At 45.9% G+C, this 22,502-nt stretch overlaps 1 protein-coding gene across 1 annotated transcript in view; it reads left to right on the top strand.

The window, feature by feature from the left end:
• Nucleotides 1-14,593: 14,593 nt before the first annotated feature.
• The window catches only part of LOC146027124 (uncharacterized), a 61,638-nt gene continuing 53,729 nt past the window's right edge, over nucleotides 14,594-22,502 (top strand). The window contains exon 1 of the mRNA XM_083158096.1: nucleotides 14,594-14,721. Within this exon, the coding sequence (XP_083014222.1) occupies nucleotides 14,687-14,721 (35 nt within the window). The 5' untranslated portion in view covers nucleotides 14,594-14,686. The remainder of the gene's footprint in view (nucleotides 14,722-22,502) is intronic.

The raw sequence follows: 22,502 nt of genomic DNA, 5'->3' as shown, positions 1-22,502 counted from the left end.
AGACCAGCTTATATATGCTAAGGTAGGTATTTGTAAAACATTTTTACACAATCACTACGTGTTTTCATATACTTTACACAGCAGCACACTCAATCTACACAAGTCGACATGTGTCAACGTTTTCACTCTAAAACAAACATATGTTTTGTATTTATGATACAAATGCATAAACCACATCTAACAGCTACAAAGGATGTTTCAGCAATGTTTTCAGCCCCTGGCCACTATTTTGCACACAATCTTTGTATAGTACCCAAAATACATTACTGTACCACTTTTTGATCTGCTATGATTTGGATTTTACTACACTCTGGATGTAAAATGTCACCAATCACATATATGTGAAGGGTATGCCAGCGTGCACGGACGTACGCTCACTCTCATGAGCGGTGACATACGCTGAGTTTTCCATTGAAAACAATAGAGACCCATCCGTGCACGGTGGCGTACGCTCAGATAGCCGCAAGAAGTCGGTGGGAAGACGGACGAGAGACGTCCGTAAACGGTGGCGTACGCTCAGATAGCCGCAAGAAGTCGGTGGGAAGACGGACGAGAAACGTCCGTAAACGGTGGCGTATGCTCTGTTTTACGCCAGTTGTTGGAGTCTAAGCGGTGATCCGTCCGTGTACGTTGGCGTACGCTCAAGTGTACGCCACTCCCCTTTGTCGGTGTTTGTGTCCGTCCGTATGCGGCTATTTTGTGGGTGGACTTTCGCTCACCGGCTGCGTACGGGGAACGTACGCTGATATGGAACGTACGTACGTTTGGCCGCCGCAACCAGAATAAGGTCCTATATATCTCACTCTACCATATCTTTTCACTATAATTTCTTATAACATACAGTATATGCTTAAAAATGTTTCAAATGTAAATAAAAAAAAAAATCTGCCACCGCCTGCTTCATCTCTTCCGTCACCTCCTCTCTTCTCACTACTGCCACGCCTGCATTTTTCATCCCATTCTGTCACCTCCTCTCCTCTATTTACTGCCACCGCCTATATTCTGCGTCTCATTCCCTGTCGCCTTCTCTCTTTTGCTGCAACCGCCTGCTTTCTTCACTCCATTCTTCTCCTTTCTTTGCCACCACCACCTGCTTTCTGCATCCTATTCCCAAATTGCTCTTACCAGCGTCACCATCAAATACTTGTAGTATTATACTACTTGACCTGTGTGTAGCCTTTGCCACTGTAGATTACACTCATTCAAATGCTGCCACTGCCTATAGTCTGCATACTATTCTCCGTCACCTAGTGTCTCTGCTGCCACCGCCTGCTTTATTCATTCCATTCCATCACCTCCTCTCCTCTCTCTGCTCTCACTGCCTGCTTCCTGTGTCCCATTCCCTGTCACCTACTGTCTCTGCTGCCACCACCTGCTTTCTGCATCCTATTCCCTATGTCTTCCTCTATGCTTTCTGCTGCTGCCCCCTACTTTCTGCATCCAGTTTCCCATGACCTTCTCTCTCTGCCACTTCTGCCCCTTTTTCATAATACAACATCACAAAAATATTGAAATTAAGAAAAAAAAAACTGGCCTCCATCCGTTCCCCCTCTAGCCAGACCATCACACGCCTTTATTGTATCATGAAAAAATAAACTCACACAAAAATATTAAACCTGCTGCCACTGCCTGCTTCATCCCTGTCCCCATCACCTCCTCTCTTCTCTCTGCTGCTACGGCCTGCTCTCTACATCCCATTTAGTCACCTACTCTCCTCTTTACTGCCACCTACTGTCTGTTGCCACCGCCTGCTTTCTTCATCCCATTCTGTCAGCTCCTCTTTCTACTGCCACCACCTGTTTCCTACATCCTATTCCCCTTCACCTACTGTCTCTGCTGCCACCGTTTGTTTTCTGTGTCCCATTCACCGTCACCTCCACTCTTTGCTGCCACCATCTGCTTCCTGTATCCCATCCCCTGCCACCTACTGTCTCTGCTGCCACCGCCTGCTTTCTTCCTTTTCCACATCACGTCCTCTCTTCTCTCAACCTCCACCGCCTGCTTTCTTTGTCCCATTCATTCACCTCCTCTCTCTACTGCTGTCACCTGCTTCCTGCATCCCATTTCCCGTAACCTACTGTCTCTGCTACCACCGCCTGCTTTCTTCATCCCTTTCCACATCACGTTCTCTCTTCTCTCAACCTCCACCGCCTGCTTTCTTTATTGCATTTACCTATCTATCTATCTATCTATCATCTACCTGTCTATCTATATACTCACTATCTGTCTATCTATCTACCCACTATCCATCCACTATCTATCTATCTACCCACTAACTATCTATCATCTACCTGTCTATCTATCTTCTCACTATCTGTCTATCTATCTACCCACTATCTATCTATTCATCCACTATCTATCTATCTATTTATTTATCCACTCTCTATCTCACTAGATATCTCACTCTAATATATATATGTCTTCACTATAATTTCTTATAACTTTTATGCTTAAATTTTCTTTTGCTGCCACTGCCTGCTTCATCTCTTCCGTCACCTCCTCTCTTCTCTCAACCTCCACCGCCTGCTTTCTTTATCACATTCCCCTATCTATCTATCTATCTATTCATCCACTATCTACTTATTTATCCACTCTCTATCTCACTATATATATCTCACTCTACTATATCTTTTCACTATAATTTCTTATAATTTATATGCTTAAAAAAATTTCAAATAAATTTACATTTTTTTCTGCCACCGCCTGCTTCATCTCTTCCATCACCTCCTCTTCTCTCTACTGCCATGCCTGCATTTTTCATCCCATTCTGTCACCTCCTCTATTTACTGCCACCGCCTGCTTCCTGCGTCTAATTCCCCATCCTCGCCTCTCCTTTCTATGCTGCCACCGCCTATATTCTGCGTCTCATTCCGTCGCCTCCTCTCTTTTTCTGTAACGTCCTGCTTTCTTCATCCCATTCCTCTCCTTTCTTTGCCACCACCACCACCTGCTTTCTGCCTCCTTCTGCATCCTATTCCCAAACTGCTCTTACCAGCGTCACCATCAAATACAAAGGCCTTATACTACTTGACCTGTGTGTAGCCTTTGCCACTGTAGATGACACTCATTTAAATGCTGCCACTGCCTGTAGTCTGCGTACCATTCCCCTTCACCTAGTGTCTCTGCTGCCACCGCCTGCTTTCTTCATTCCATTCCATCACCTCCTCTCCTCTCTGTGCTGTCACTGCCTGCTTTCTGTGTCCCATTCCCTGTCACCTACTGTCTCTGCTGCCACCACCTGCTTTCTGCATAAGAAAAAAAAAATTCTGGTCTCCATCCGTTTCCCCCTCTAGCCAGACCATCACACGCCTTTATTGTGTTGTTGTATTATGAAAACATAAACTGACACAAAAATATGAAACCTGCTGCCACCGCCTGCTTCATCCCTGTCCCCATCACCTCCTCTCTTCTCTCTGCTGCCACGGCCTGCTCTCTACATCCAATTTAATCACCTACTCTCCTCTTTACTGCCACTGCCTGCTTCCTGCGTCCCACTCCCCTTCACCTACTGTCTGTTGCCACCGCCTGCTTTCTTCATCCCATTCTGTCAGCTCTCTACTGCCACCACCTGTTTCCTACATTCTATTCCCCTTCACCTACTGTCTCTGCTGCCACCGTTTGTTTTCTGTGTCCCATTCACTGTCACCTCCCCTCTTTGCTGCCACCATCTGCTTCCTCTGTCCCATCCCCTGCCACCTACTGTTCCTTCTGCCACCTCCTTCTTCTGTCAACCTCCACCTCCTGCTTTCTTTATTGCATTCCCCTATCTATCTGTGTACTCTACCTACACACTATCTATCTATCTACTCACTCTCTATCTATCTATTCATCCATCCACTATCTATTTATCCACTCTCTATCTCACTATATATCTTACACTTATATGTCTTCACTATAATTTCTTATAATTTATATGCTTAACATTTTTTTTGCTGCCACCGCCTGCTTCATCTCTTCCGTCACCTCCTCTCTTCTCTTAACCTCCACTGCCTGCTTTCTTTATTGCATTCCCCTATCTATCTATTCATTCACTATATATTTATTTATTCACTCTATATCTCAGTATATATCTCACTCTACTATATCTTTTCACTATAGCTTCTTATAATTTATATGCTTAAAATTTTTTGCTGCCACCACCTGCTTCACCTACTCTCTTCTCTCAACATCCACCGCCTGCTTTCTTTATTGCATTCCCCTATCTATCTATTCATCCACTATACTGTATATTTATTTATTCACTCTATATCTCACTATATATCTCACTCTACTTATCTTTTCACTATAATTTCTTATAACTTATATGCTTAAAATGTTTTTTGCTGCCACCGCCTTCTTCATCTATTCCGTCACCTCCTCTCTTCTCTCAACCTCCACCACCTGCTTTCTTTATCGCATTCCCCTATCTATTCATCCACTATCTATTTATTTATTCACTCTATATATCACTATATATCTCACTCTACTATATCTTTGCACTATAAGTTCTTATAACTTATATGCTTAAAATGTTTTTTTGCTGCCACCGCCTGCTTCATCTCTTCCGTCACCTCCTCTCTTCTCTCAACATCCACCGCCTGCTTTCTTTATCGCATTCCTTTATCTATCTATTCATCCACTATCTATTTATTTATTCACTCTATATCTCACTCTACTATATATTTTCACTATAAGTTCTTATAACTTATATGCTTAAAATGTTTTTTGCTGCCACCGCCTGCTTCATCTCTTCCGTCACCTCCTCTCTTCTCTCAACCTCCACCGCCTGCTTTCTTTATTACATTCCCCTATCAATCTATTTATTCACTGTATATTTATTTTTTCACTTTATATCTCACTATATATCTCACTCTACTATATCTTTTCACTATAATTTCTTATAACTTCTTATGCTTAAAATGTTTTTTTTTTTTGCTGCCACCGCCTGCTTCATCTCTTCCGTCACCTCCTCTCTTCTCTCAACCTCCACCGCCTGCTTTCTTTATCGCATTGCCCTATCTATTTATCCACTATATATTTATTTATTCACTCTATATATCACTATATATCTCACACTACTTTATCTTTTCACTATAATTTCTTATAACTTATATACTTAAAAAAATATTTTGCTGCCACCGCCTGCTTCATCTCTTCCATCACCTCCTCTCTTCTCTCAACCTCCACCGCCTGCTTTCTTTATTGCATTCCCGTATCAATCTTTTTATCCACTGTATATTTATTTATTCACTCTATATCTCACTCTACTATATATTTTCACTATCATTTCTTATAACTTATATGCTTAAAATGTTTTTTTGCTGCCACCGCCTGCTTCATCTCTTCCGTCACCTCCTCTCTTCTCTCAACCTCCACCGCCTGCTTTCTTTATCGCATTTCCCTATCTATCTATTCATCCACTATCTATTTATTTATTCACTCTATATCTCACTATATATCTCACACTACTATATCTTTTCACTATAATTTCTTATAACTTATATGCTTAAAAATTTTTTTGCTGCCACCGCCTGCTTCATCTCTTCCGTCACTTGCTCTCTTCTCTCAACCTCCACCGCCTGCTTTCTTTGTCGCATTCCCCTATCTATCTATTCATCCACTATCTATTTATTTATTTATTCACTCTATATCTCACTATATATCTCACTCTACTTTATCTTTTCACTATAATTTCTTATAATTTATATGCTTAAAAAAATTTTCAAATGTAAATTTCAACTTTTTTCTGCCACCGCCTGCTTCATCTCTTCCGTCACCTCCTCTCTTCTCTCTACTGCCACCGCCTGCATTTTTCATCCCATTCTGTCACCTCTTCTCTATTTACTGCCACCGCCTGCTTAATGCATCTCATTCCCCATCCTCTCCTTTCTATGCTGCCACCGCCTATCTTCTGCGTCTAATTCCCTGTCACCTCCTCTCTTTGCTGCCACGCCTTCTTTCTTCATCACATTCCTCTCCTTTCTTTGCCACCACCCCCACCTTTCTGCCTCCTTCTGCATCCTATTCCCAAACTGCTCTTACCAGCGTCACCACCAAATACAAAGGTCTCATACTACCTGACCGGTGTGTAGCCTTTGCCACTGTAGATTACACTCCTTCATATCTTACCTGTTAACATCCATCCTCTTACCTTCTGTATTTCAGCTGATGTTCTATATGATAACAAAAGTACATTGTACCTATTACTCCATGTGCAGTCTGGTCACATTTATAACAAGATACAAAATAGCATAATATATATCTTTGTTTCCACGATGAAATCTATAGACACTTGGATAAGTTACTAGAATGTAACATTACGGGACTGCAGAACATAAGCTGCTTTGTGACGCTTCTGTTTGCACTAATGCGCTCATCTGTAGAGTAAGCACCTGGACCTGCACATCAGGGGTTCTATGGGGAGGGGCCACATCTTATGGGAAATGGTGGATTGGATAGAGTGTTTGTAAGTAATTGTTGGCTGGCTGCATTTACAGGATATAATATGTAAGTGAGACTGAAGGGGAACAGACTGAGTATCTTTAGTTACAGAGAGGTCGCAACATCTCTTCCCTGCTTACGGATCTTTCTTTTACAGGTTCTCAGTAAAGACCTTATTCTGGTCCCATGACATGAATTTCACAGCGTTGTGTGTGGAACAAACTTCGTCCGCAGTGCCTGCCGTGCTCCCCCCCACACTGCACGCCGCGATCCCCGGTACGGCTGCGAATGGATGATATGCATAATAATCCGTTCGCAGCCGGGGAGAAATCACTCGATGGTCGGCAACCATCGAATGATTTCTCCAGCGCTCGTAGATCAGACACACCTGTATGGAGGTACCATTGGAATGCCCAGCGTGTTAGTTGGGGTGGTGCTTACCCTATCGCTAGGCAGCGAATGTACACTGCATAGAGATCAGGTCTGAATCAGGCCCAGGGTGATCATAATGAATAGCAGGTAGGAAATAAATATGTGGTACACAAAAGTGGCAAGTTGCTCAAATGAACTTATTGGTCCATTGCAAGTGCTTGCAAGGGAGGGGCTAGTTCAGGCAAGGGAGGGGCTAGTTCAGGCAACGGAGGGGCTAAACAAGGAAAGAGAATCACAGACTTCCCCCACCCTACAGGATAGTAGTAATGCAGATAACTCTGTCTATTTCTCCTTCGCTCCATAGGGATATATGTACACTGAGTTCTCTGCATTACTACTATCATACATGTATTCCAATGCACTGATTAATCCTTTTGCTGTACATACCATCTATGTATATTACATGCCGCATTCATAATGTAGTGCTGGAATAAATTCACCAGCAAATGTAGGGGCATTTTCTAGTGAGATCACTTAGAGAATGACCTGAAATCTCCCCGGGTGTACGCCCCTTTAGTGTAAAACTTTCCATTCTGAACATGTATTATTGGTTATTATAATACTGCTATACCCAGATCTAGCTCCCTTTTACTTTCTTTATCATGCCCCCATTTAAAGTTGAAGTCTTCAATCAAACATGGTTAAAGATAATAAGAAAAATGAAGATATAATGTACTTACATGCAGAACCTGGCATGGTCGCATCCAGCAGTGCCTCTGCCTCACTAGATGAACTTAGACCAGGTGGATTTGGGAAGCTTCTCCAGCTGGAGGTAATTGACGAGAAACCCGTAAAATTTGCCTGCTCCGACGCTGTAATTGGTGGGTAATTGGCCTCTTCTGCCTCCATTAGTTCTAGATGGTTATTACTGGAGGCAGAGGGTGGAAAGAATGCCTACAGAAATAAGAAGTAAAAGTGTATATCAGTGATTATTACATCTATCACAGACAGAGGCATTTAGCAAGCTTCTTTATGTAAAGGTTATTTATAGTAGTTTCCATTATAGACCCTAAGAAAATGCCTATATATAAAGCTAAAGGCAGTGGCATAAGTGTTGCATAAATGTAAAAAGGTGTCGCTCAGACTATATATATATATATATAACCACAGCATTACAGTAGATGTGAGGTCGCTATGGTGCAATTACAGGTGTTCGTCTAATCTGTGCTATCAAGAGACATCTATATACTCTAGAAGTGCAGAGAGGAAAATGACATTCCAGAAGCTCACTATGGAAAGTGTAACCTGTGCTCTATAGTCCACTTTGTCTCCTTGTCAGTTTATTATGAGGCGCAGGATTGGTAACATAGTAATTATGTCCTTTCTACTTGTGTGTCCCCTGCTAGAAAGAAAACTAAAAATGTGTCTTTGTCAGTGATTTTTATGTAACCCTGAGCACAAGAATAACTGTGTTAGGGAACTTTACACTGTTAAGGCCCCCATACGCTACGCAATTTGGGCCAGAGGATCCAGCAGATTGTCTGTGACATCCGATCGGATCCGATGCGCAGTCCCGTACGCATCGGATCAGAGCTCGGACGGGCTGCGCATAAAATACATCTTATGTGCAGCAGTCAGCAGGACATCCTGGGTGCGATGAGCAGGGTCCGGCAGGTGGCGAGGAGAATTGAAAAATCCTATTCAAAAGACTGGGTGGCCACTGTTTGGCTGAGAGATCTCTTTCAGCCAATCAGCGGCCACCTGATATTTTGAATAGTATTTTTCAATTCATACACCCCCTGCCTGCAGCTCTCTGAGATTATGTGTGATAAATCCCATGTAATTCATGTGTAAGAAAAGGCACATCATGTGCCAAATCTTATTGAGCTCTCTCAGGTAGGGTTAGGATTAAGGTCAGGGTTATTCTGCAGAAGATGACAGTTAGGGTTAGGCACTAGGGGGCAGTTAGGATTAAGGTCAGGGTCAGGCTGCAGAAGGGGAGAGTTAGGCTTAGACACTGGGGTGGATAGTTAGGGTTAGGCATTAGGGGGTGGAGTAGGGCTAAAATGACTAAAACTTGACAATTTGTCAGTTAAACGTTTCACCCTGTCTATCCTAGACACTGTCTAATTAGTGGCCCTGTCAGCCTATTGCATGCTGACATAATGGCTGTCTATATAGACAGAGCCAATCCCTTAATCCACACCCCATGTATGTGTTTGGCACTTATACATTATCTGCTGACCAGCAATGAGTAGCTCATGGAAGTTCTGTTTTATACTTACAGGGAAGTATGGGGGCTCCATCCCAAGGGATTCCATGGCGACCCAGTCAATGTGCTGGAAGAAGGGGTGGTGGCGGATGCTGTCAGTAACTCCTGGTTCTTGGCCCAGATGGTTATTGACAAGCTGAAAAAGGTATTTGGATGTAATTATACAGCACAGTTGCTCAATACAATCATTGTACAAACATTTCTGCTGCCGGCACAGAAGAATATAAAGGGATTTCTCCATGGCCACAGTATGTTACTACTGACATTCTATCTGGGATCTGTTGTGTGTCTCACATTACATTCCCAATTCCAAGAACATGTAACCATTCTGCCATTTCCTGTCATATGTGTCCTAAAGGTCCATACACACTGGGCTATTATGCCGTGTGTGTGTGTGGACAGTGATGATCGCTATCATCGCTGGGGGGTAAAGCCGCTCAGTGCATACACACTGGGCGGCTTTTCCCCCTGCCCGGCGGGGAGGACGGCTTTGCATAGTGCAGAGCTATGCAAAGCCGTCCTCAAAGCCGCTCATCTGCTTGTAATAGCAGCAGATGAAGGGCTTTCCTGGCGATGATGCGGGAGCGTGCAGCAGCACTCACCACACATCGCCGGGGCATACACACTGGGCGGCTTTGAGCTGAAAGCCGCGTAAACCTGCTGTTTTGAGGGACTTTCAGCTTAAAGTCGCCCAGTGTCTATGGGCCTTAATGCTGATGTATCTGTGTAACAATGGCTGCTCAGGTCTTGCTTGGCAATTGTATAGACATTTGTAAATAAGACTACATGCATTACTTACATACATCTTATAGATATACACAACGGGTGACATTCTATGGGATGAGATCTGCGTTTTTTGGCGTTAATTAGACCACAAAATGGCGATATCGCATTTTTCCATTAAATCGCCAATTTAATGGGATGCGCTAAGGGACTGAAATCGCATATTATGTGCGTTAAGGCATGCGGACCAAAAGTGCGAGAGTAATTCGCATTTTTATCGCATCCAGATGTTTTCGTACAGAAAAGTATACAAGTCGCTTATTTAATGCAATGCGCATTTGCACATCGCGCTTTTTAGGTGTCTAATTAGCGCAGTTATTTCAGACCAGGTTCTGTTTGGCGAAATAGCCAGAACCCTGCACAGATCGCAATGTTCTGTGCAGGGTTCTGCTGTAAAAAATAAAAAAACAGTTAAAATAAAAAAAAAAACGAGCGCGGGGTCCCCCGCCCGAGCATAACCAGCCCCGGGCTCACTGAGCCAGTGCTGGTGACATAAAATCAGGGTCCCCGACAAATAGGGGTCCCCTTGATTTCATGAAACCAGCACCAGGCTCAAGGTCCGGCGCTGGTTCCCAAAATACGGGGGACAAAATGACTAGGGGTCCCCCGTATTTTAAGAACCAGCACCGGACACAACCAGCCAGCAGGGTAATGCCACAGCCGGGGGAAACTTATTATATAAGCTCCCGCGGCCAAAGCATTAACCCCCTGGCTGGTCAGCATGGGCAGGGGTCCTGGGGAAGTGGGGACCCCCCCCAATGAAGGGGTCCCCCCCCCTCCAGGACTTACCAGCCCATGCTGATAGTCCGGGGCTGTCCCCGATGCCCCTGGGCGGTGGGCATCGGGCTGATGGCTTGTGTAAAAAAAAGAAGTAAAACTATTGTTTTCTACTGGCGAACTATGAGTCATATGGTAAAAGGGAACCTGTTGGCATCCCAATCCCCACAAGGGCTCCTATAGGGACAGTAAAGTGTGCATCGACATATACCGACATTGCTCCTTTGACTGTGTCGACACCAGCTATAGCGGAACACCCGCCTATTAACATCTTTATTGTTTATATCAATAAATATTTCTCATTTACCACTTATCCTCCTGACTGTCATTTTAGGTATCATCACACTCCCCCCCCGCCCCCCTTCCATACCTTACCTCCCCACCCCTACCCATTTCACCATACATACCACACATAGAGTGCGCTATCCATCTATTTATTCAACCTATAAGTACGGGGTTCTGGACAACCCCTAGGATCAAGCAGCACCACGCACACTTAGCAGGTAGAGCGCAATATACCCCCACCTTTCATCAGAACTATGAGTCCCAGCAAGCCTACCCCGCATGCTGGGACTTGGAGAACCACAAGTCCCAGCATGCGGGGCATTAAAGAGCCCGCTGGCACTTGTAGTTCTGCAGTGCAAAAAATAGTTAACAAAAACACACTGACACACTGTAAAATAAAAGTTTAATACACACAAAACACACACACACTGATACTTACCTACCTTGAGCCCGTAGGTCGGTCCATGGATCCTGGGTCCGGGCTCCGGGGCTCCAGGGCAGAAGAGTCCGGTTCCGGGGCCTTGGTCCTGGTTCCGGGGCTGGTCCTGGGGTTCCGGGGCTCCTGGGCTGAAGAATCTGGGGTCCGGGATCCGAGGTAGTCCCCAGGGGTACCTAAGGATGGAAATCCTACTCACCTGGTCCCCGGCGACGACCTCGGCATCCTCTCCGGTGACAGCGCTGCTCCCATCTGGTACCCGGCTCGCAGGACTTTGACAGGCGCAGAGATGTTTCCTCCTTGGCGTCTCTAGTCAGAATGATTTCTGGCCAATCAGGAGCCGAGAAAGTCGGCTCCTGATTGGCCAGAAATCATTCTGAATACAGACGCCGAGGAAGAAACATCTCTGCGCATCTAGAGCAGAGATGTTACTTCCTCGGCGTCTCTAGTTAGAATGATTTCTGGCCAATCAGGAGCCGACTTTCTCGGCTCCTGATTGGCCAGAAATCATTCTGACTAGAGACGCCGAGGAGGAAACGTCTCTGCGCCTGTCAAAGTCCTGCGAGCCGGGTACCAGATGGGAGCAGCTCTGTCACCGGAGAGGATGCCGAGGTCGTCGCCGGGGACCAGGTGAGTAGGATTTCCTTCCTTAGGTACCCCTGGGGACTACCTCGGATCCCGGACCCCGGATTCTTCAGCCCAGGAGCCCCGGAACCCCAGGACCAGCCCCGGAACCAGGACCAAGGCCCCGGAACCGGACTCTTCTGCCCTGGAGCCCCGGAGCCCGGACCCAGGATCCAGGGACCGACCTACGGGCTCAAGGTAGGTAAGTATCAGTGTGTGTGTGTTTTGTGTGTATTAAACTTTTATTTTACAGTGTGTCAGTGTGTTTTTGTTAACTATTTTTTGTACTGCAGAACTACAAGTGCCAGCGGGCCCTTTAATGCCCCGCATGCTGGGACTTGTGGTTCTCCAAGTCCCAGCATGCGGGGTAGGCTTGCTGGGACTCATAGTTCGCCAGTAGAAAACAATAGTTTTACTTCTTTTTTTAACACAAGCCATCAGCCCGATGCCCACCGCCCAGGGGCATCGGGGACAGCCCCGGACTATCAGCATGGGCTGGTAAGTCCTGGAGGGGGGGGACCCCTTCATTGGGGGGGTCCCCACTTCCCCAGGACCCCTGCCCATGCTGACCAGCCAGGGGGTTAATGCTTTGGCCGCGGGAGCTTATATAATAAGTTTCCCCCGGCTGTGGCATTACCCTGCTGGCTGGTTGTGTCCGGTGCTGGTTCCTAAAATACGGGGGACCCCTAGTCATTTTGTCCCCCGTATTTTGGGAACCAGCGCCGGACCTTGAGCCTGGTGCTGGTTTCATGAAATCAAGGGGACCCCTATTTGTCGGGGACCCTGATTTTATGTCACCAGCACCGGCTCAGTGAGCCCGGGGCTGGTTATGCTCGGGCAGGGGACCCCGCGCTCGTTTTTTTTTTTTTCATTTGCGCTTTCCTGAAAACGTGCGATTTTCAGACATGAAAATCGCACATTTTCAGGACTAAAGACCGCGCACCAATTCGCCGCAAATCGCATTACTTCGCACTTTTCAGCCTCCAAAATGCATCACATTAAATATGCGAATTATGACTGAAAAGTGCGATTTGTAAAAGTGCGAATTGCAGCGATGTGGTGTGCTAAAAAAACATGCACATTTATGTCCAAGCATAGAATGTCACCCAACATATCACATAGGCATGGGGCACTAAGTGGACTCGGCCAGAACTTTCTATACCTGTTATCACTAGAAATATATGTATTGGTGTTTGATAGAAACATATCTGTACATTGTTATATTGTCACTATACAATAGTCTAACGTTACTTATCTGATTATTGTCTGTCTAACAGGAATGACTGCAGAGAAACCAGTGGGATGATGCAGGTGAGGGGCAAACACACGGGCGATTTATGCCCTATTTCTAAGCGATCTGTCTAGGACACTTAGAAATGAAGCACGGGTCGCTCCCTTTGTACACCCTATAGCTATGGCGGTTTGCAGCCCTGCACGTCACTATCGCCCACAGATATAGACAGTGCATGCACGTTCTATCCTGCTTACATTACCAGTCCGCATAGGCAAACACTGCTCAGCACAGATTGCTCAGCGCATATAGCAGGTGATTCCCATGTGTGCAGCGATGTGTGCTGAGCCACCTGTGCTTAAGCAGCACAAGACTCACGTCTCCCCATGTACAGGGCTTTAGTTGAGTATGTACTCCATTGTGATGCTCTTTATATTTATTAATCCTATTTATAAAATGCAGAAAAGTCACCTCTCAATAAAAAACACCCATGTAGATCTTTTACTTATCTGCCAATAGTTATAGCATAGCTAACAGCTGCGTCAGCCGTCGCCAGAGAAAAGATTCAGCCATTTTCCATAAAGCCACAATCTTTATTCACTGCTGCACAATGCGCGGCATAGCGGGTCATATGGTATGCGTACACTCCTGCTATGCATACACTTATATAGGAGCTGGCTGGTGCGGGTACATGCACCCTGCTGCTTTATGGGAGCCTGCTGCGATGCGCTCACACTGCAATCCCACTACAGCAAGCTGCTCTACGCAGCAAAGCTGTAGCAGGACACATCTGTAGTCAGTAATAGTGGCCGGCTGTCAGAGTGCAGAGTTTACTTGTAGCAGTAATTGGACAGTAGAGTAGATCAGATACTCTGGTTTTCAATAGAGATCAGAGGACTGAACAGATTGATCCTATAACACAGTGACTAATGGTTACTTACATCCAACATCTTATAACCTTATATACAACCAATGACATCATTTATATTAATAATTTATAAATGTAATATCATATTTACCATGTTAATGAGGTCCATGGCTGCAGATTCTGTTGCGCAGAATCTTGAGTGAGCAGCATGACCTCCGGTTATCATTTCGTTCAGGATGACTCCAAATGAGAACCAGTCTTCGCCAATCATGTACTCCTTGCCGAAATACAGCTACCAGAAGAGAGCAATTGGTTACCAACATTTTAGCAATCGTTTTATTTTTAAATTTTTAAAACAAAAATTAAATGAACAAAATAGCGGTAAAGATAACCCCTACATGTTATAGTAACAGCAGCAATATTTTATATTGTTTATAAATAATAAGTACTTCACTGTTTTTAGGTATATTGTGACCCGAGTTATTGCTCTTTCACTTGTATATGCTAGTTCACGTACTATATATTGTTTACAGCAGCTGTCCTGCCAACACACCGCAGCAGTCTCACGTCATCTTCCCCTGGTAAGAGTCGGACCGGAAGTCGCATGTACCCGTTCCCATGGAGGACGCTATGGTGGAGGGTAGTCACTTAAGGTAATGCTGGTTACACACCAGAACGATTTTGCTCAGTCCCATCAATGTTGATGCAATTTAGTCCGATTTTATGTAAATTGGGCACGTTTTGGCATGTTTTAGATCCGATTCCGATCTGATGGTTACCGTTTGAGCACTTATTGTATGTATGCACTATTTCCATCTTTATCACTCTTGGGATTATTACTTTGTGCATGATATGTTTGCAGCACTTTGGGTTCAGCTGCGCACTTTGGTCTGATTTGTATTTTTCAATCATGATCATTCCGGTGTGCACCCAACATAAGAGTCATATTGTTTACTGTTAATTCTGCACCAGACCCAGAAGTCCAATACCAGAGCCGCATCGCAATTGACAGCTCTTATGGAAAGAGCTGTCCTCTGCATTAATAATCGCATATGTTAGTGCATGTGGGATTAGTAATAATGTGTACCCGGGGAATGCTGGTGATGTGGTGGTGGGGGGATGTTAGTGCATCTTCCACATGGAGAGAAATTGCCAACACTTGGCAGAATCAGAATTACCCAGAAATGTGCAACGATGCATGTGCGTGCTACAGTGAATGCCCTTTTTACCCAACTTGGCTATATGCCGTCACATACGGGGTTGGAATCAGGCCCCATGTACATAGTTACATGAGGAAACAGTAGGAAACCCTTTGCATTTACCTCAGGAATAATGACTCCACACCTTCTAGCACAGCCAGTAACACCCTCGTCTCTAGGCGTGATCTCAAGGGCCAGACCGAAGTCGGCGATCTTGAGATGTCCTGTTGGAGTCACCAAGATGTTCTCTGGTTTTAGGTCGCTGTGAAGAAAATAAAATCTTTGTTTTCATACAAACAGGAATTATTTGGTACATAAATTATATTGCACGTTACATGTGTACATTCTAATTAATAGTAGTTTCATATGTTTGGGAGCAAGGACTAATGTAATCATATTTAGGTTAGTGTCCATGTGATTCCACCATGTCATGTACATCTGTTTGTGTTCTGCAGAATTCTAGGTTATTTAATAGTGGAACCTTCCTCAGCCCAATAACCCCTGTGATACTAATATGTGTGTGGTTACAGCATACTGTAAATAACTAGTGATATTGATGTCATAGGAAGCAGCAAATGGAGGCTGATGCTGGTCGTTCCCAGCTGGGGAAGGGGAGCAGCTTATAAATGGGGTCAGTTTATTCTTATTTGTAACCAGAAAATAAATAATAACAATACACTGACACGTGGGCCAGGCAGCACATTGTGCTTATTGTGCTGTTATTCCCTGAGTGCAGCTGCTGCAATTTTTCATTGGGGATTGTAAGCTTTTAGGGGTAATGGACCTTATTCAGATCTGAGCTCAGTACTAATTTGTTTGGAAAATGGGCAAAACCATGTGCACTGCAGGTGGGGCAGATGAAACCTGTGCAGAGAGAGTTACATTTGGGTGGGGTGTGCTGAAACTGAAATCTAAATTGCAGTGTAAAAATAAAGCCAGTATTTACCCTGCACAAAATAACTCCCACAAATCTAACTCTCGATACATGTTACATTTGCCCCACCTGCAGTGCACATGGTTTTGCCCATTTTCCAAACACATTTGTACTGAGCTCAGATCTGAATAAGGCCTAATGGGTGAGTTATTTACCTGTGTAGTGAGTGCCAGACACCTTTAGATTCATATAAATAGCAATTGGAGATGGAATTAAAAGAACCATATTAGGTGAAGTTATCCAACCTGTGTCCATCCACCTCTTCCGCATATTATTTATTTTAGCTTTCCTTAATTTGTCACCTGTCACTCCTGATCCTCTTACTTCCCTTACTACACCTCTCATAACCTCCGTCCTCCTCTTTTTTATGTACCTCCCACTCCTTCCAACTCATTACCCTGCACCTCCCACACTCTCCCTCCACCTCCTTCCCCTCCACCTTCCACTTCTTTCTCCTCTGCACCTCCCACTCCATCCCTCCACCTCCTTCTGCTGCATGTCTACTCCCTCCTTGCTCCTCTGCGCCTCCCACTCCCTCCCTCCACATGCTTCTCCTGCACCTCTCACTACCTACTTCCTCCTCCTTCCTCTGAACCTCCCCCTCCACTTCCTTCCCCTGCACTTCTTACTCCATCCTTCCACCTCCTTCCCCTGCATCTCTCACTCCCTCTTTCCTCCTCTACACCTCCCACTCCCTTCATCTACCTCCTTCCCCTGCACTTCTTACCAGTGGCGTAACTACCTAATTTTCTGCACTATGGGGGCAGCCATTTTCTAAGTGTCCGTTTTCATTATAGCAGCAGGAGCCGGCGCCGGGATAGACCGGACCGTGACGGCAGGGCACTGTGCACCAAACAGCAGCGGGTAAGTGGTAGCTATAGCCCTGCAGACCCCCGGCGCCCACATGTTCTCTGCGCCTCCCCGCCACCGCGGGGGGCTGCGGAGCTATAGCTACGCCACTGCTTCTTACTCCATCCTTCCACCTCCTTCCTCTGCACCTCTCACTCCCTCTTTCCTCCTCTACACCTCCGACTCCCTTCCTCCACCTCCCTCCTCTGCACCTCTCACTCCCTCCCACCTCCTTCCCCTGCACTTCTCAGCACCTCCTTCCCCTGCACTTCTCACTCCCTACTCAATACTCTCCTCAGCCATAATTGACAATAAAAGCATAAAACAATTGTGCAGAGAGAGCCTCTGTGGCTACTGAGAGCTGTAGATAACGATTGTACGTTACTATGTAAAGGAGGCCATGTAACATGTAAGTGGGAAATATGTGCTAATTGGTAACATGTATAGCGTGTAGGAAGCAGACATGATCAGCATATTACATTCTGCATTATACACTCCATAGTAATATTGCTTTATTATACTATTATCATACTGTAACTATATAATTACCCATGGACTATTCCCTTGGAATGGAGGAATTGAATCCCGCATACTATCTCTGCTGCATAGAACCTGTTGGATAGAAAACAGGTTAATGTTGCATTGTAGGATGTATAAATAATGGGTGTGGTATAGGGGTCCGACAGTCGGGATCCCGACAGTCATTAGCCCGACATCGGGATCCCGACTGGCCGGAATCAGACAGCATGGTGAGCGCAATAAAGCCCCTTGCGGGCTCGCTGCGCTCGCCACACTGGGGGCACGGAGGCTCTCTACTCTTGCCACCTATTGTATTCTTCCTCTATGGGGGTTGTGGACCCCCACAAGGGAGAATAGGTGGTGGCCGTCGGGCATATGAGGTTAATATGAGGATTCTGTTTTTGTGCATTGGTGCAATTCACTTCATATTGGGGGTTATTCTGGTTGATTCCCAAGGCTATGAATTCGCAGCCTTGCAAATCCATGTAACCCCGCACGTACGTCATCCCACCATTCGCAAGGGCGATTCGCTGGCAGGGACTGCGAATGGATGTTACACAGTAACATCCATTCACTGCCTTGTGCGATCAGCCCATATAATTCCATGGTCACCGACAGCAGCTGTATAATCCTGTCACATCTGACGTGTGTCATTTCCCAAACCACATACACAGCTGCCCCTTAGTACACGGCCACCTTCATGTTGCTGCACACAGTGATGACAGCAGCTGTATAATCCTGTCACGTGTGACGTGTGTCATTTCCCAAACCACATACACAGCTGCCCCTTAGTACACGGCCACCTTCATGTTGCTGCACACAGTGATGACAGCAGCTGTATAATCCTGTCACATCTGACGTGTGTCATTTCCCAAACCACATACACAGCTGCCCCTTAGTACACGGCCACCTTCATGTTGCTGCACACAGTGATGACAGCAGCTGTATAATCCTGTCACATCTGACGTGTGTCATTTCCCAAACCACATACACAGCTGCCCCTTAGTACACGGCCACCTTCATGTTGCTGCACACAGTGATGCCAGCAGCTGTATAATCCTGTCACAGCTGACGTGTCATTTCCCAAACCACATACACAGCTGCCCCTTAGTACACGGCCACCTTTATGTTGCTGCACACAGTGATGACAGCAGCTGTATAATCCTGTCACATCTGACGTGTGTCATTTCCCAAACCACATACACAGCTGCCCCTTAGTACACGGCCACCTTCATGTTGCTGCACACAGTGATGACAGCAGCTGTATAATCCTGTCACAGCTGACGTGTGTCATTTCCCAAACCACATCTCGCACCTCACACTAGCCCACCCACACCACCCATAAGCACCCCCACTTGCATACCTCTGCCACACACCATACTACAACACACACAACATCACCGCACCCGCTCCTCCACCACCACCCACAGCACCCCGCCATCCACTTGCGCAAACAGGACAACCGCCCATCATACACCGCCACTACACCCACACCCCCCCCCCTCCCCCATCAACGCTACACCGGCCTTTCACACATCCACAACATGCCCAAACCCCTTCCCTTACCCACCCCAAAACCCCACAACCACCCCTCCAACACTGACGTCAACCACCCCCCACCCAACTACAACACCCTCATCCCTGCACCTCACACAACCACACCACCCACATGCACCTCCAACTCCACCACTCTCAAAAAAATACCCCTCCAACGACACCAAGCCCCCCCTTTCACCACACGCAGCACCCTTACATCCACCTGCCAAAACACTGCACCTGCCCCTCTCCATTTCGCATTACCCCTGCAACCAGCCACACCAACACCACAGACGCCCATCGTCTGTAAGCCCTGTTCATACCAACAAAATAACATACTCCCTCTTCACAATCAAACGCCCTTTTCATCTTAAAAATGAAACCTCTAACTATAGTACCAATACAGGTCATCCTCTATATAATACAATGCAGATTTCACACACTAAAGGCATACACATGTTAAGTGGGCGGAGCCCCTTACAACGGTGTGAAGAGCGCCCGTAGGGCGAGATGAATCACCTAGTGCTTTTATATACTGTATTATCTATTGATACATCAGAACCCTTCTGACTGAATACAAAATGTATATGTATAATATATAATCTATCAGTAACTCCTCCCTCTATCAGCGGCTGTAACAACACATTACTCTATATCCTCACCTTGCACTGGAGATGTCCATGGGCCCATTCCTCATCAGGAGACTACGGAAGTCTCCGCCACTGGCATACTCCATCCCAAAGAACACGTGATTCTGTGTATGGTAGAAGCAATAGTGTTATTATATACATGGCAGGACAGGCAGGAGGGACAGAGCTAGGGCGAGGGGAATGTCACCTTTGTCCGAAATAACTAAGTAAGGGGAAATTCTATACATTATTCATTCACTTCTCATCTTCTCATGGGAATATAATGGACAGTCATGGGGAGGGGACGGGACCAGGGGGGCGGTGCCTAGGCCAACAGTACATAAGTGGACAGTCATTAGGCTGACCACTATAGGTCAATAGTCAATAGGTCAACACATGAAATATGTCGACCTGCATTAGGTGGACATGATAAAAAGGTTGACACACGCATTAAGTCGACATGTAAAAGGTCAGAGGCAGTCACAGCCTTACCGTGCTCTGATGGGAGAAGTAGCCGTGGATGAGGAATGGGCACCCAGATGCAAGGTCTAGCACTTTTCTTTCCATGAATGCATGTTCTACGCCGATCTCTAGGAGCCATCTCTTGCTCATGACCTTCACAGCCAACAACTGGCTGTGAGCTGAGTGTGAGGCCAGGAGAACCTAGAGGAAATATGACAGTGTTAACCTCATAACCACAGTGTCCTGGTGACGTCATCCCTTGTCTGTCTCTAACACTAAGCTGAAAGGCCCCCATACACTAGTCCAATTTGGGCCAATTTCATCCAAATCTAATGGATCGGGCCGAGAGATTGGCCTAAATTGGATGTGTATGACATGCCATTGGGTCCGGTGTGTGGTCCCCTATCATAATGGAGGCCAGACCTGCAGGTCTGACTCAGACCCCCTCATGGGGGGGGGGTTGTTGTTGCTTGCGATATATCACATGTGAAAGGACCATATGCAATGTATTGCTTGTGATGTTGCCGTCTAGGAAGATCTGGGGCAGCTCCGGGGGGGATGGCCATACACTTCTGCAATACATCGCAATAGTGTATGGCCAGCTTTACATCTGGGGCACGGAATCCCCCCATGCCGGTAAAGCCCAGCCACCACCGGGCACCACCCTAGAAATATGCTTTTGTGTTACTGTTAATAAGAAAAACATGAGCTATGTGCTAAGGAGTGATACATAAGTGATGGACATAAATTAGACAGTGTTACACTGGTAAACAATAATAAAGTGCTACATTGAATGCTACCATGTGATGCCCCAAGCAGCCAGGCCGTACCCACTCTGGAGTATTATATAATACTTTTACTGCCAGAGATTTTGCACCTTGCAGGTTGCGTTTCAGTGAAGCAGCATCTTCTACACAATGTAAAGACGTTTCACACGTATATAAGTGCCACATGTAATACAGGCAACATTCCCTGATGTTCTAGCTGATGCTGCACTGATAATGTAAGAAAAGGGGCCACTCTATAGCGGTAGGAGGTCACACATTACACAGTGCGTCTATCCTTCCATGCTTCTATCACCCCACATACTGTAACCTTATTGCAGTGACTACTAGAAGAGGTCGCCCTACCAGAACCATCGGACACTGTAGTGTTATATTATAGCGGGGGAATGTTACACATCGTGCAGTTATACTGTGTGCAATATCATTACATGGAATGGTGAATCACAACTGACATTGAATGATATTGCACTGCAGCCTTGTTCACCTCTAATACTATGGAGACATATAGGCCCTTATTCAGATCTGATCGCAGTACAAATTTGTTCTCAAAATGGGCAAAACCATGTGCACTGCAGGTGGGGCAGATGTGACATGTGCAGAGAGAGTTAAATTTGGGTGGGGTGTGTTGAAACTGAAATCTAAATTGCAGTATAAAAATAATGCAGCCAGTATTTACCCTGCACAGAAACAAAATAACTCACAAAAATCTAACTCTCTCTATACATGTTACATCTGCCCCACCTGCAGTGCACATGGTTTTGCCCATTTTGAGAACAAATTTGTACTGCAATTAGATCTGAATAAGGGCCATAGTAATTCCCCTGTGACAACTGAAACCTCATTGCTTACCTTCCCAAAACCACCTTGGCCTAACTGATGGTGAAACGTCAGTCCCTGGATGGTACGAGAGACTGCATCTCTGAGGCAGGATGATGGAGCACTGCTGGTTTCTGATGGAGAGAGAAGCCAGAGGAGAACATGTAAACAGTGCCCATATATGATAGAACATGAATTAAGGTGACGTTTATATTACCATGCCCCCCCCCCCCCCCCCCCCAACTTTGGCAGATGAGGAAGAAGGACGCTTGTGTGCGCCCAAATTTCTGTGGGCGTGGCCTCCTGCTCCATGGGTGTGACCTATGCTCATGGAACTGCTGCGAGGCACGCCCCATCTATGCAGCTCTGGGGGCATGTCCAGCACTTACTGAGCTACTGGCCATGCTCCCAGCCCCTCTGCCTGCCTGAATAGATGCTGTGCACAGGCACACAGCATTTATTCCCCACTGAGCAGCGGCAGGCAGGGGGGATTCCCTGTTACCGCACCATCACCACTGCGGAACGCTGCCGGCCCCGGGTGGGATGGCAGACTATCACAAAAACTGGATGGTTCAGCGAAAATCAGGACAGTTTGGAAGAATGTATTACAGCAGAAAAACAGGGTAAAGTGACCAGAAAATCAGCCAAGTGACATGAAGATTTCCATTCAGTTATCCTACTGAGGAAAATGTTAGTCCAGTAGCA

This window comes from Crinia signifera, chromosome 8, assembly GCF_055691185.1.
Source record: "Crinia signifera chromosome 8, ASM5569118v1, whole genome shotgun sequence".
Classification (NCBI taxonomy): Eukaryota; Metazoa; Chordata; class Amphibia; order Anura; family Myobatrachidae; genus Crinia; species Crinia signifera.
This window is presented reverse-complemented; position numbering and strand designations above follow the sequence as displayed.